General features: G+C 42.1%; 1 protein-coding gene across 1 annotated transcript; it reads left to right on the forward strand.

Annotated features, from left to right (window-relative positions):
• Positions 1–7,476: 7,476 nt before the first annotated feature.
• VMA21 (vacuolar ATPase assembly factor VMA21) lies at positions 7,477–13,654 on the forward strand. The gene is made up of 3 exons (XM_065846884.2): positions 7,477–7,628; positions 8,967–9,076; positions 11,087–13,654. Exons 1-3 carry the CDS (start codon positions 7,492–7,494, stop codon positions 11,227–11,229), a joined length of 390 nt encoding a protein of 129 aa, XP_065702956.1. The 5' UTR covers positions 7,477–7,491; the 3' UTR covers positions 11,230–13,654.
• Positions 13,655–14,568: the final 914 nt, after the last annotated feature.

Genomic DNA, 14,568 nt, shown 5'->3' on the forward strand with positions numbered 1-14,568 from the left:
TGCTGGAGAGCCCTGCGATGGGAGCGAGGACACGCTGTTGATTGGCTCTGCGGTATCTCCTGGTGACTTGTTCCTCCTTGTGCCTAGCAGGAAAGCTGGGCGAAGAGAGAAGGCTGAGTTGCACCTCTTCACCTTTCTTGATGGAGGAAATATGAACTGTGTTACTCGGTAAGCTAAACACAAACATTCATGGTCTCCTTTGACCAGTGTTCACTTACCTGAAAGCCAAACTGAGGATCTGGCTGGATACAACTATCTTGAAAAGAGCTGGAGCTAAACAAATAACTGCTCTGAGTGCAGCTGACCTTGGAGATTTTTATTAGCTAATTAAGCTGTTACACCCAAAGGATGGAATTAAAAACAAAGTCTCAGTTAAAATGTAGCTACACTATTAATTGAATTGAGGAAGTATGGTTTACGTCCTAAGCTGTAGGCATCCTGAATGGCTATAAGAATATTATGATTCTTTTTGCTGGAGAATGCAAATAACATCACTGTCATACTGCTGAATGGCTTAGCATGTAACAGGATGGGGCAAAAGCTGGTAATTTTACAAAATTTTATAAATTTTGTGGTGGGGTTGGCCCAGCGTGCTGGATCCCTGCAATACTTTCCAGGACAAAGGATGAACAGGAACCATTTCTTGTGTCAGTTGCAACGCAAATAAAACGGAGATTCTTGGGAATGGGGAGAAGGGAAAGCAATTTTCATGTAATTGATGTTGTGAAGTTCATCAGAAATTCTTCACTTTTAGGAGTGTTTCAACAAAGAAGTGACAGCTTTTAAAGTCCTCCCACACAATGAAGACATATAGTAGTATCACTAATTGTTGTAATATAGTATTATTTACTCCCAAGCACTGTCTTATCGCTGATTTAAAGCACATATGTGTGTGTTTGCATCTATCAATCTATCTGCCTAAACCAAATCTTTCTGGTTAGCTGGAGAGTCTTATGGTTCACCTGAAGTCAGCCTGTGCCACAGCACCGAGGGGAACGGCGAGCAGCAAGCGTGGAGCTCCAGCTCAGCTGAAGGTGCTCTGTCTCTTCCTTTGGGGCTGGGTACTTCCATCACAAAGCACAATGTTTTAGCAAGTGGAGAGATGCAGTTCTGAGGTGTCTGGGAGAAGATGTCACCTGTGGTGCTGACATATATTTCTGAAGCATGGAGACAATTTGAATTCTTTTTTCTCTACAGTGATCCATGGGAACACTGTCCCCCAAAAGCATGCTCCTTACCTGGTCAGCCAAACAGAGCATTTTGCCTGTTTTATCCTCATTCCCAGTTTGTCTGTCTACACAGTGCAGACTTAGCTGTTTTGTAGATCTCACCTGGTAATACTGTTTTTTTAAACTCTGATGACTACCCAAATGCACCAATGACTGCTTCAGAGAGCCACTTTTAAATACAGCAGCTGTTCTTTCTGTCTTATCTTCCAAGTTTTCTGCAGACAAATATGCAAAGCCCTTACATCTCACATTTTCACAGTGATTTTCAATGGCAGCAACAAAAAGCAGGGGCAAACAGCAATTAAATACATGCATTTCTTCCCGTTGCTTTATTTTGACTTATCTATCATCAACACAGTAGTTTTCGGTAAAAAATCCTCATAAGATTCTCTCTTATTAAAGGATTAAAAAAAAAAAAAAAATCTGTTTCATGCACCTAACCATGACAGGAGAAATGTGAATTTCAAAGTCTCTCCTTTTCCACCATCTCGACAAGTTTCTATGATTTGGGCAGGTTCTTTAGTATCAGATATGGTCATGGGGGTCCTAGAAGTATTTCACTGAATCTGTTGGGGTTTGACTGCTCCACTAAGACCTTCTTAAATGTCTCAAGTCTCTGTTGCCGGTTGCCCACAGTCCTTGGACAAACATTTCCCCAGTTCTGTTTATAAAAACATGGTGAGAGGTCTGCCAGGACATGGTTGGAGCCAGAAACCTTTGATTTTTAATTCATCTGTGACAGAAGGAAAGAACATGGGTATGGTCATAATCCAGCCCCATAGCAAAGGACCTTTTCGCTCTAGATATTCTCCACTAAAAATATTAGTCTTAAAGCCAAAGGGGAATGCTTCACTCCAGGCTCTTCTGAAGAACTTACTGGAGATCCAGGTTTCTTCCTGCTTCTTCTGCACTCACTTATAAGCAAGGCAATCCTGCTACCAAGGGTATCTTTTGAAAGAAAAGGACTGTCATCCCAGAGCTGGTAGGCATAAAGTTTTACAGTTCCCATTGCATAAAATACCATCGTTTTTATGAGGAGACATTATTCAAGCCATAAAACCTATGTATGTTTCTGTACTCTATAAAATGTGTCTCTAGACCCGTCCAGGAAACAACTGCTTTTCCAGTTTGTTTGTACGTGTGGAGTTGAGGGGCACATTTAGTGTTTGTTGCACAGACACTACTCAGACTGATGGATCTCTCTTCCCCTGCTGCTCCCGGTGCACTGCAGCCCTGGCCACGTCCCGCCATGCCTAGAGGTGACTGTGCCAACCTCAAAACCTGCTCTGCTGATACAAGGTATTGCCTGGTTATACTTGTTCCAGCCACCATCCCACTTCCAGTGGTGCCTGCGAACATTACAAGAGAACGCGTTTTTTTTCTGTGTCACCTTCTGGGAGCCGGTGCTGCCCGGCTGTCCCTGCTTGGTGCCTGCAGAGCACTGGCTGCTGCAGGACAAACCCACTCCAGGGGTAGGCTGGCAAAAATGTCATGGGGCTATTATATAGCAAGCAGAGTTCGTGCCTGTGCCTCAGCTCTAACTGGTTTTCTAGTGCAAGTGCAGCTAAATTCCTCAGAGAATGAAATAGGGAAGATAAGCACCTAACACAGAACAAATGCAGAAAACCCCATGTAACCCTAGATGAATGGTTTAGTGCTTCTGTGTTTAGATATAAACGTAGAAACATCTCCAGTTTTTGATAATTTTCCTGGGCACTTAGAGCAGCCCAGTTGTTCTGCCTTTGCTGAAGATTTTTTTCTTGGAAAATTTTTTGTAGTAACTATAAAAATAGTCTCCTCCTTGTGACAAAACCCTTTTGGCAAAAGTGGAAAGTCATTTGTGGTCTGTTTCAGCTAAACAATACTGTGAAATTTTATCTAATAATCTAGTGTGAAATTAGTTAATGTTACTTCTTTTTTTTTCGCATGCGTGATCAAGTTACAGTCAAGGAACAGATTTTCATCAGGTCTTGAGCTCAGAGGTAAACATTGGATACACTGATGGTGTGAAATAAAACGAGCCCTACAAGCAGTTGAACATGACTGCCAGGCACGCCAGCAGCCTGCCTGCCTGTGTGCTAAGCTCGTCCTCTTGCAGCTTACTGCTACTCTCAAAACTGGCATTTTAATGAACTCTCTGAGGGTTTTCAGATTCCAAGCACTTTTTATACACATTGCCCATCATGGCAAATCAGTGCTGAGAGACTACTACTCCCAGCATGGAGTCTTTCCCGTGCTGCCTGATGCACTGGATTGGACTATTAGGCTTTTTTTTAAAATATTCTGTAGAAGAGAATTGTCACTCCTCTTAGCTCTTCATCTTCACAAAAACCTGTTGTATTTCCCACAGCTACCTATAACTTGAATAGCAGTGGGAAGGGGCTTTGTTGCCTGTGTATTTGTGCTGATATACACTATTTTTCAGAAAAGTACCCCCCCAAACCTGCAAAACAAACCCACAACATACACTCTATAGTCAGTATTGTTTCTCCTGGCAGAGGTGTAAAATGTCACATACTGCTTTACTTACATGTAGCATGTAAAACTTCGATTACATTTGCCTCTACAGAAAAAGAGGATTTCTCTTCAGTATCTGGAGTCTCACCTGTAATCAGTAATATGGATTAACTTACATCAGCTGTGGGAATGAAGCCTTTCCACTCTATTATGTAGGTGCCTCAGGTGTTTCACAACACATGTGAAAGGCAGCCACATCTATCAGTAGCCCTCTGTTTTCCTTGCAAAATGACAGCAATAATAGTGAGAGGTGGAAATTAGACTGTGAGACTTCCAAGCTCCATTAGCTAATAGGGATGTCTTAGCTCTTTGCTCTAACTTATCCTGGGATGTGCAATAACAGCAACAGGATGGTAACAGGAGAAATACCCCTACAATGCCCATATAAATGGCTTCTTTGCTAACCCAAAGCATGAATGTTACTCTGGTTCTATTCCTGCAGAAGCTGGAGGCCAACAATGCAGTGCATTCTATGCTTTGTATTAAAAAGTTGGGCTTTTGGCCTGGAGTATCACTTTTTGTGAAATGAATCTCTTTCTTTTGGGGGTGTAGAGGTTCACAAAACAAATAAATAGAGACTATTTGCAGTATTGTTGGAGCCAAGAACATCAAGAAACTGAAAGAGGAAGGGTTTGGTCGGAAGAGCTAACATCTTTAATTAGATCAACTGACATCACTGGAAAAACGTGGACGTTGTTCCAGCACAGAAGTCCTTATTATTCAGCAAAGGAGATGGAGAGCCCCTAGAATTATCTGTTTATTCAAGCTCCATCAGATGGTGTAATAAAAGATGTTCTCTCTCTCTACAAATGCCAGCTCTCCTATATAGGAATTGTCCCTCCACACTGTAAATCCAGTCACAAATGTTTCACATCCTTCCCCCAGCCATGGCAAATCATGACTTGAAATAAAGCCCCATCTCACAGCTGCTGTTTCTTCTACACCATCTCCTCTGGGGCTAAGCATTAACCACGTAAAAACATTAACTAATTCTATGCAAGTGCTTAACAGGTTCAAAGCTGATGCTACTTGTTTGTTGCTGGGAAATCTCATTTCAAAAGCCATACCCTTGGGATCACTTGGCATTTCTGCAAGATCAGGCCTTGTAACCTGAGTCTGTTACTGGTACCAGTAACCACAGTACCTTCCCCACTCCAGCTCCTTTTCTGATCATCTGTTTAATACCTGCCTTTTTGATATATTACAATAGAAACAAACCATTAAAAAAGTTATTCACAAGCAGGTGGTTTTGTTTTTAAATATTATCATTTCCGTTTTCATGTTTCCAGCTCTGCACGTGTTGGGGGGATTCTTTTTCTCCATCTGCCACTAGATGGTATTGCTCCAGCAGGCACCTTCCCAGCTGCTCTGCGCCCCTGCTGAGATGCAGACCCCCCGAAAAGCGGGGCCCTCGGTGCTCCTGCATTGCGTAGCACCCCATCCACACAGGCTTTGTTCTCAGTCTGAATTTCAAAATGTGCACACTACGCCAAATGAACCAAGTTCAGCTGTTGTGTTTTCATGTTGCTTTTGATCTTTCATGGGCAGGCTGCAAGGCATTTCACAGGGACCAGCTAAAGGGGCTGCAGCATGAATGAAGCTGAGGAGGAGAAGAAAATACTCCAAGCACTTGGAGGTGCGTGGCCACAGTTACCAGGCTTCCTCGCTCCATTTGCCAGGCAAACTGGAATCCCTTCACCAGCAGGCAGTGCTCTCCACAGAGCCCAGTGCTGGCAGCTGGGACGGTGTTCCAGGAAAAGAATTGCTCTGTATGGCCTTTATTCTTTATATTCATCAAGCATCTCCTGGCGATTGCTCTTGAGGACAATGTCTTAGAGCAGCAGATATTTGGTCTCAGCTAAACTGGCAGCTTCTTGTGTGTGCAGCACAGCTTGTGCTTCAGGGCAAATTTTATACTTCCTCTATAATCCAAAAAGTTAAGACAGGCATGTGGTCTGCCTGAAATTTCAGAATATTTGATGTATAAAACCTGAAGCAAACAGACAAGACTGTGTGCTCCAGATCTTTTAAAATAACTGCCACAAAAATGCAAATAAAAAGCTTTTTTTCCTCACAGTTGCAAAATTTTTTTAATAGTTTTGTATTTTGCTTATGTACTCACGAAAGAAAAGCAGCTGAACATGCAGGAAATCATTCAGCAAAATTGTTATTAGTCCAGTAGATGAAAGCATCAGTGTAATGAGATATGAAGTAATTTTATATTGAAAATTAATGACTTGGGCTGCTAAGCCTTGAGTGATGTGCTGATTTTTAATGATTGATATGCATCTTTATGGTAAGTTTACATGATGTGAGACTTATTCCACTCTTATGTTTCCTTGTTTTGTTATTAAATTGTCTTATATCATCGCTTTTCCCACTGGGGAAACAAACATGAAAACCAAACCAGAAGTGGAAAAAAACATAATGTATTTAGTGATAAAATGTTCACTGCACCTACATTCATATTTTTCAGTCGTCTGATTTATATCTTAACTATGCACTATTTTTTTTTTTGCCAAATTACTTTTGCTGACTGAGTAATCTATAAATAAACAAAACCTGCTAACACATTTGGGTTGGATTTTGCGAGTGGCTTGCTGGAGTTTAATTAGATGTTTTTAAGAACTAGTTTGAAGTTTTAAGCTCATGTTAGCCAGCAAACCCTCCTTCCATCCCCATCCAACTAGGTATGGGCTACAAGGCACCCCCCAGTCCACACCAGTCCCCTTCTGCCCCCCTCATGCAAATCATCTCTCTTGCTGGCTCTGGCAGCCGTGGAATCAAGTAAGAGGAGGGCTATCATGTTTCAAAAGAGCATAAAATCAGTTGGTTTATAGTGAAAGTGTGACCACAAGAGCCAGACCTTCCTCTCTAAGCACCATTGCAGCCTCAAAAGTGCTGCTTCTTACAAACAGGGGGGAGGCTGAGCTATGTTCATTGCCAAAAAAACGCCAAACTTCTAACAAAATTCACCTGCAAAAGTGGCAAATATCTTATTGGTGTGGTATATCTGATTCAATTAAACGGCTTCCAGAGCTATTGTCAGGAAGCTGGCAATGCTTTGGGCTCCCGCTAGGTGTTCATTGAGTATGAACGATTAATTGCCCTGCAAATGGGGCTGGCAGCATAGCACAGACATTGTAACGCTCTGGTCTTTTGTTGAAAAGCGGGGTTCAAGTAGATCCCTTGGTGAGTATTTTAGCAGAGCCGGACAGCTTCAAGGGGAAGATGAACTAATGGCTTAAACAAAGTGGCATCTTGGAAATCCTCAGTCTCAGCCAGGCTGCGGGAAAGTGAGATCTGCCCAGCTCCTCGGTCTCTCATTTGCAGCACCTATTAGTTGTGTTGGGGACTCTTTCTTCCGGATTTCAACCCAAAGTTCCATCTTTGGCTGGGAAAGGAATTTTTATTAACTTTAGTGCCAGAAGAGCAGGAAACTTGTGAGAGAGCAAACAACAAAGAGAAACTTTTGGTTGCCCTATAGAGGATACTGTAACCTTTGACAGCATTTTTTTCATTTACTGTGTTTTGTACTGGGGAGTTTACCAAAACATCTCAATGATGATTTGGTTTTTGTGGGTTTTTTATTGGGGAGGGGAGGGCCGGTACCGAGGAAACTGCCATTCGCTGGAAAGCATTGACTTTCACCATGCAAGCGTTGCTGTGCTCGGCTCCACAACACCCATGCCCGCCACGGCCTCACGGTTGCTATGGAGACAGCGGCGCGCGGCCCGTCCTGCGCATGCGCCCGCCCCTCCGCGCGTCACGTGTGGCGCGGTCCCTCTCCCGGAAGCGGCTGTGCGCGGGGAGTGCTGCGGCGGCCATGGAGCGCTACGAGACAGGGAAGCTGAGCGCGGCCCCGGTGTCCGACTTCAGGCCGTGAGTCCCGGGGAGGACAGAGGAAGGGCCTGGCGGAGGGAGGGACGGGCACCCCTGCGAGACGGCAGGGCCTGGCGGCAGGCCGCAACCTCTCTGGGTGTCTGCGGGGCCGTGGCGGGTGGGATCGCTACCGGTAGCACAGGCCGAGGAGTCCAGGGACTGCGGGAACGGTGTGTGCCCGGGGAACAGTGTCTTCCCGTCCCGGGCCCTTGGCGCACAGAAGAAGCGGTAACTCGGGCAGCAGGAGCGGGTGGCGGAGGCCGCGGGGTTGCCTTGGCCGAGCTACATAACCGCGGGCAACCCCACACCTGAGGCTGAGGGCTGGTCTGCAGGTCAAAGCTCCGTGTTAGAGCTGAGGTTATACACGGATGTTTGTTTGGGATGGGTTTTTGTTTGTTTGTTTCTGGATGGAAGTGATGCAAGTATGTCAGTGTAAGAAAAGTATTTGTCAACAGTGGAGATTTAGTTTTGGTAATGAGCTGGAGATCACCCTGTTCCTCTGTGGGTGTTAGATAGTGAATAGTTTCTAATTTCCATGAAGAAAATTTGGGATCATAGAATCATTTCTGTTGGAAGAGACCCTCAAGATGGAGTCCAACCCTAACCTAACTCTGGCACTAACCCATGCCCTAAGAACCTCGTCTAAATGCCTTTTAAACCCCTCCAGGGATGGTGACTCCACCACTGCCCTGGGCAGCCTGTTCCAGTGCCTGACAACTCTTTCCATCAAGAATTTTTTTCTAATATCCAAGCTAAACCTCCCCTGGCACAACTTGAGGCCATTTGCTCTTGTCCTATCACTTGCTACTCAGGAGAAGAGATCAGCCCCCTCCATGCTTTCCTCCCCAACAGACTTTGAGACAAACTCTAGTAAAGGAAAAGATTCTGGGTGTGGTTTTTTTGGTTTGTTTTTTTTTGTTTGTTTTGTTTTGGTTTGGTTTGGTTTTTTTTAGATACATGCTACCTAAATGTATGGCAATACATAATCAGCACCATCATATGGCAAGAGCAGGTGTATCTAATATTAGATATTTAATAAGTATGTAGTAATACACTGATAAGCATATCCATGTAAAACCCCTATGTTGTTGATTCTTGCAAAACAATAACAGGGAAAAATATAGTTTTCAATCTTGTTTGTGAGCTTTGAATGGCAGAATCATTACATCGTTTTTAATTTATCTATTGCAGCATATTCAAAATCTTTATTGCTTCTAAATGATACACATACTCAATTCTTGATGAGTAATTGGCTTCTGCGTGGGATGAGTTCTTGTCCTCTTTTAGGCATATATATTGTGACTTTCTTCTGCATGTAACTTTTCTTATTTATTTCAGAAATGAGGGTTCATTAACATCAACTTTAAGAACACTTCTATTCTTCACAGCTCTAATGATCACATTACCTGTTGGGCTATATTTTGCATCAAAGGCTTATATATTTGAAGGTAATTCTGTTTCTGCCAATTAGCATTACTATTATAAAAAGGAGAAAAAGCATGATCCTCTAATAGCATTGTTCTCCTTCCTGTTTTGAATATTTTTTCTTTATGCAGACTAAAGGCCTTCTAATATCTAATTAGAACAGAAAATTATACGTGATTGATATATCCTTCCCTGCATTGTGGTCTGCAGTCCCGTATTTGCTGTTTGTTGTACGATGGTTTGTATAGTATACAGATGCATCGTTTCTGTTACCTGAAGTGAATATAATGCACCCTGCAGTAGACTTCTTGGAATCATCAGGGATATGTTTCCTGCAGGAGTTGCAAACTAATTGTATCTCAAGACAGAATAATCTTGTTTACAGGCTTTTTTTTTTCTTTTTAAAATATACTGACATTTGTAAGTGTAAACCAGTTAAGTCCTATACCCAGTTTCAGATATCGAAGGTGGTTGTAGAGCTTTCTTTTCATTTGAAAAAAAATAAATAAAAATAGCTGCTTGTTCTGTCAAACTGCTAACAACCAGACATGTTCTAGCCTTGATTCTGCAAGGCTTTAATAACTTCCTAATACTGCAGGAGAAAAGTGTATCCTTCAAAAGGAAAGAGGGGGAAGGGAGAAAGCAGCTGCTTTTAAGAGCAGTTTGTGAATATATAACTGAGTTGGATGGTGTTCCAAGGTGATTCTCCTTTGGTGTGTACTGCTGTATGTAGTTCTGAAGGTGAAGGTGTGGTAACTTTCAAGATCCCTTTCAGCATGTTGTTTATTTTACCTGAAGTGTGGCAAGCTGAACCTTAACTTTGCCATGTCAGTTCATGGCAGCACTGATAGGATGGGGTTTGTGTTTGGAGAGTTGTATTTTTTGTGTGGTGTGATGTGTGGTTTTTTTGGTTAGTTTTTGTGTGTGTGTGTGTTGTTTTTTTTTTTTAAGAAATGAGACATTATATTTTCGTATTTGGTCTTCTGATATTTGAATACTTATTTCATGTGAGATTCATTCATATATGTTAACTGGTGAGGAATTATTGTTTTATGGTCTAAATACAGAAGGTGGAGGTCCTCTAAATTTAACTGTTCCACTGGTTTATCCTGTTATAGTGACAAATAAATTATATAATTTTCTCCCCTGTCCTGATTTTTGCCTGGGATAGAGTTAATTTCATTTCTAGTAGCTGGCAAAGTTCTGTGTTTTGGATTTAGAATGAGAATAATGTTGATAATATACCTGTGTTTTAGTTGTTGCTGAGCATACAGGGACTCTTCAGCTTCTCATGCTGTGCCAGTTGCACAAGAAGCTGGGAGGGGGCACAGCTGGGACAGCTGACCCAAACTGTCCCAACGGATATTCCATAGCATGTGGAATTACATTCAGTATTTTTGGGGAAGAAGAAAGAAAAGGGGGAACATTTGGAGCAATGGTGTTCGCCTTCCCAAGTCACCGTTACACGTGACGAAGCCCAGCTTTCCTGAGGATGGCTGAACACCTGCCTGCTATGGGAAGTGGTGAATGAATCCCTTGTTTTGCTTTACCTGTGTCCACAGCTTTTTTTCCACAGTTTCTCACTTTTGCCATTCTGATTCTTTCCCCCATCCTGCTGCAAGGGGGCTAAGTGGCTGTGTGGGGCTGAGTTGCCGGCTGGAGTTAAACCACGGCACTTCCCTATTTTCCTGCCTCACAAAGAGAGTCATACTTAGGAAAAAAAAAAAAAAAGGATGTTGAGGTTTATTTGATGCTGGAAGATAGTAACAGAAAAAGTGAGTGTTGTTGAACTTTAAGCTGTTGACTTCAAACCCAGGGTATTTTATCTTAAATATTGAATAATTGCAGTGTTGCTTTGTTCCAGAAATAGTTTCAAGGTCTGTAATTATCACGGCAAATTCTTTCCTATGAATCTTTCTAAGTTCAGCCTTATGATATAGGAGTAAATGTAACTTTGGTCTTTAAGAAGAATCATAATTTACCATTTCAGTGTTCCTAATAACTAATATTCTTTACTTTCTTTATTTTCTCAGGTTCCTTAGGAATGTCCGACAGAGACAGCTACTTTTATGCTGCCATAATTGCTGTAGTTACTGTTCATGTGGTACTTGCTCTCTTTGTATATGTAGCGTGGAATGAAGGTTCTCGACAGTGGCGAGAAGGCAAACAGGACTAGAATGAAGATCATTGTCATCTGATGCTTACAGACTGTGAATTAATTTTTTGTGAGGTGAATGAAAAGCATTCTTCAAAATGTATTATACACATGCACAAAGATGAGGCTAATGCCTCAACTCTACGTAGAATAAAACTTTTGCTTGTCTTAAGTACGTACCAGTGTTTTCTCTAATGCTGATGGAGGTTGTTGTTTAGCCAGCTGTTATTAGGTCAAGCTGAGCAGGGCTTCACCTGGAATTAGAATGAAATAATTATATATTTTTGGAAAAAATCCTGTAGCTATTTTTGCCATTCCTAGTACTTTTTCTGGCTTGCTCTGAAAATATGTATTTGTTTTCTTGGTTGTATGTACAAACTTTTTGCAGTCAAATCATAGTGAGATTTTTCTGTTGTACGATAACTTGAATTTCATGTCATTGTTGTGCTCTTGTTGGCAAGCTTTCTAGTCTGTAGATAACACATTCTTCCTAAGGTTCCAGCAATACACGGAGCTTTCCTAATGACGATGATTGCTGATACTTGAGGACATCCTGTTGATTTGAGTTTTCCTGTTTGTTATATTATCTGAGCATATTTTGGAAATGTTTTGCTTAATACAGGGCTTGGAATGGTTTTGGTGTTACATTTGTCTGTGGTAAAACTTATCCATAAATGAGACCAAAGTGGGTTATCTATGTCCAGTGGCTTGAGGAGTGTGTTCCCAGGTCTCATTCCTCTCATCTCCATCCCAGTTCCAGGTGTGTGTAAGCACATACACTGTGTCACCACTAATGCAAGTCAATTTTTACATTTTGTTTCTGAAACGTTAACTTTTCTTATCTAGAAGCCCATCATCAGGTTGCTGCCAGAAAACTGAAGAACAGGCTCATAGTACCTGAAATACAAATTTAGCTTCTATGTTGGCATTTTGGTTTCATGTTCTCTAGTATCTGAACTGCACATTGTAGAACAAAAAAGGCCTTTTAATAGATAACTACCGTGCAATACAAGATACAGTAAACAAGCACTTGTGCTGAACAGTTTTTGAATAATCTCTTTAACGCTGCTTATGTGTAGCACAGCTTAAAACAAATAGATCAACTGTAGCACAGTTCAGTAGCTTTTTTTTTAACTCCATTTATAGTGGAGAATCAATTGGAGTATAAATCCCATGCTTTACTATTTGAGTCTTGTGCTCTATCTGTTTAATGTTTCACATACTAGAATCCCTAGACAATAAGTTAATTTCCTAAGAATAATAGGTAAACAGTTGCTTATTATAATTGTTTAGTTACAAAAATCTGAGAAGTTTGGCATGTGCTGTAAGTAGAGGCACTATAATGTCTCAGCAATTGGGGATAACACGCTGAGTCTGAATCCATCCTCTTGAAGATATTTGAAGATAATGCTTTGATCAACAACGATCTTGAGAAGAGACGCAACACTTGAGTCTCTGCATAGTAACAGCCACATAGTAGATTTTGTGTTGACTGTGCTTGAAAGCTGAAATGACCACTCTGGTGAGTGGTGCAGTCAAAGTAGTCAAGTGGTGGAATTGCACTGTGACAAGGGAGCACAAAGAACAGAAACTGCAGTCATACAATGTGGAGTGTACGTGGAGTAGATACTCTACTGAGATTCCTGTTGTGTCTCACCAATACTAATATTTATTATATTTGAAGAGCTTTGTTGTGGTATCTTTAGGTTGTTTCCTTTCATGCACCTGATGTTTCTGTTAATGTCAAAGCTAATTCTTATGTCAAGTTTTTAATTGTTTAATGGCCACTAGAGTTTAAATAATGTACTGTATTGGGTTTGCATTGCAAGGTTTTGATAGCGGGTGGGGGGCTGCAGGGATGACTTCTGTGAGACCAGCAGCTTGTGGTGAGGCGAGCTGTCCCCTGCAGCTGTGGAGGTTCGCCGGACGGCAGAGATCCACCTGCAGCCCAGGGAAAACCCCACCCCGGAGCAGGGGGATGCCCGAGGCGGGGCTGTGACCCGGTGCAGAGCCTGTGCTGGAGCAGGCAGCTGGCAGGACTTGTCACTGTGTGGGGGACCCACACCGGAGCAGTGTGTTCCTGAGGGACTGTACTCCGTGGAGAAGAGCCTGTGCTGTAACAGTTTGTGAAGAACTGCAGCCAGTGGGAAGGACTCATGTTGGAGAAGTTTGTGGGGGACTGCCTTCTGTGAGAGGGACCCCACGCTGGAGCAGGGGAGGAATAGGAGGAGTCCTTGCCCTGAAGAGCAAGGAGCAGCAGAGACCACACGTGATGAACTGACCACAACCCTGTTCCCCATCCTCCTGCACTGCCTGGGGGCAGGTGGTATAGAAACTGGGAGTGAAGTCGGCCCGAGAAAAAGGTGGGGAGGAGGTGTTTTTAAGATTTAGTTTTTTTTCTCATTATCCTGCTCTGATTTGATTGGTAATAAATTAATTGCCCCAAGTTGAGTCTGTTTTGCCTGCGATGGTGATTAGTGAGTGATCTGTCCCTTATCTTTCCCCATGAACCTTTCATTATATTTTCTCCCCTGTCCAGCTGAGGAGTGGAGTGATAGAGCAGCTTGGTGGACACATGGTGTCCAACCAAGGTCAGCCCAGCACATATACAAATATGGAAACTGATAGAAATTGTGGAGAGATTAATATTCTTGTTGATTTGGGGTTTATTTTCTGTAGGATGGAAATGTAAAATTTTTAATGGTGTGGTACTTCAAAGTGGTTCTGTAAGTTTGTTCATTTTATTACTAGGAATGGATTTGAGACAACAGTTGTTAAAATGACAAAATTGGGGAAACTTGGTCTGCATAAGCCATTCAGTACTTCAGTATTGCCTCAGTGGTCCATCATGTGTTTGTATAGGCTTACAATTAGGCAGTTTAGCTAAAGCAAGCAATGGTATGTAGCAGTGAGCAAATACTTTGAGACTAAGATTGTAGCAGGAATTTTCTGGAATATTTTCCAAGGCAATAAATAGTAAAGGCACTGGGGGGAAATGGGAAGTGGAAAATCAGTGACTTACCAAAATCTAGTTTTCTTCTGTACTTCTTATAATCTTTGTTTTATTTAATTGCCTGCAGGTCGTTGTGGTGGGTACCCAGCCCATGAAAGCATGGCGGTGGTCAGCTATAGTTTGTGGTTAGGGGTGCCTGACTTAATTCCTCTTTTAGCTGCTAGCACCAAGTAGGAAGTCTCCAGAGAAAAAGGTGATTTTTGTGATCATGTTGTTAATGGGAGTTTTTGCCATACCCTAACATTGATTAATGTGTGTGAACTTTAAACAGTCTTTGCGGTATATTTGAAACAAACCAAAATACTGTCTACCTGGCTTTTGCTATGTAAGAGGGTATCTAGTAATAA

The sequence above is a fragment of the Patagioenas fasciata genome, chromosome 11 (assembly GCF_037038585.1).
Source record: "Patagioenas fasciata isolate bPatFas1 chromosome 11, bPatFas1.hap1, whole genome shotgun sequence".
NCBI classification, from domain to species: Eukaryota; Metazoa; Chordata; class Aves; order Columbiformes; family Columbidae; genus Patagioenas; species Patagioenas fasciata.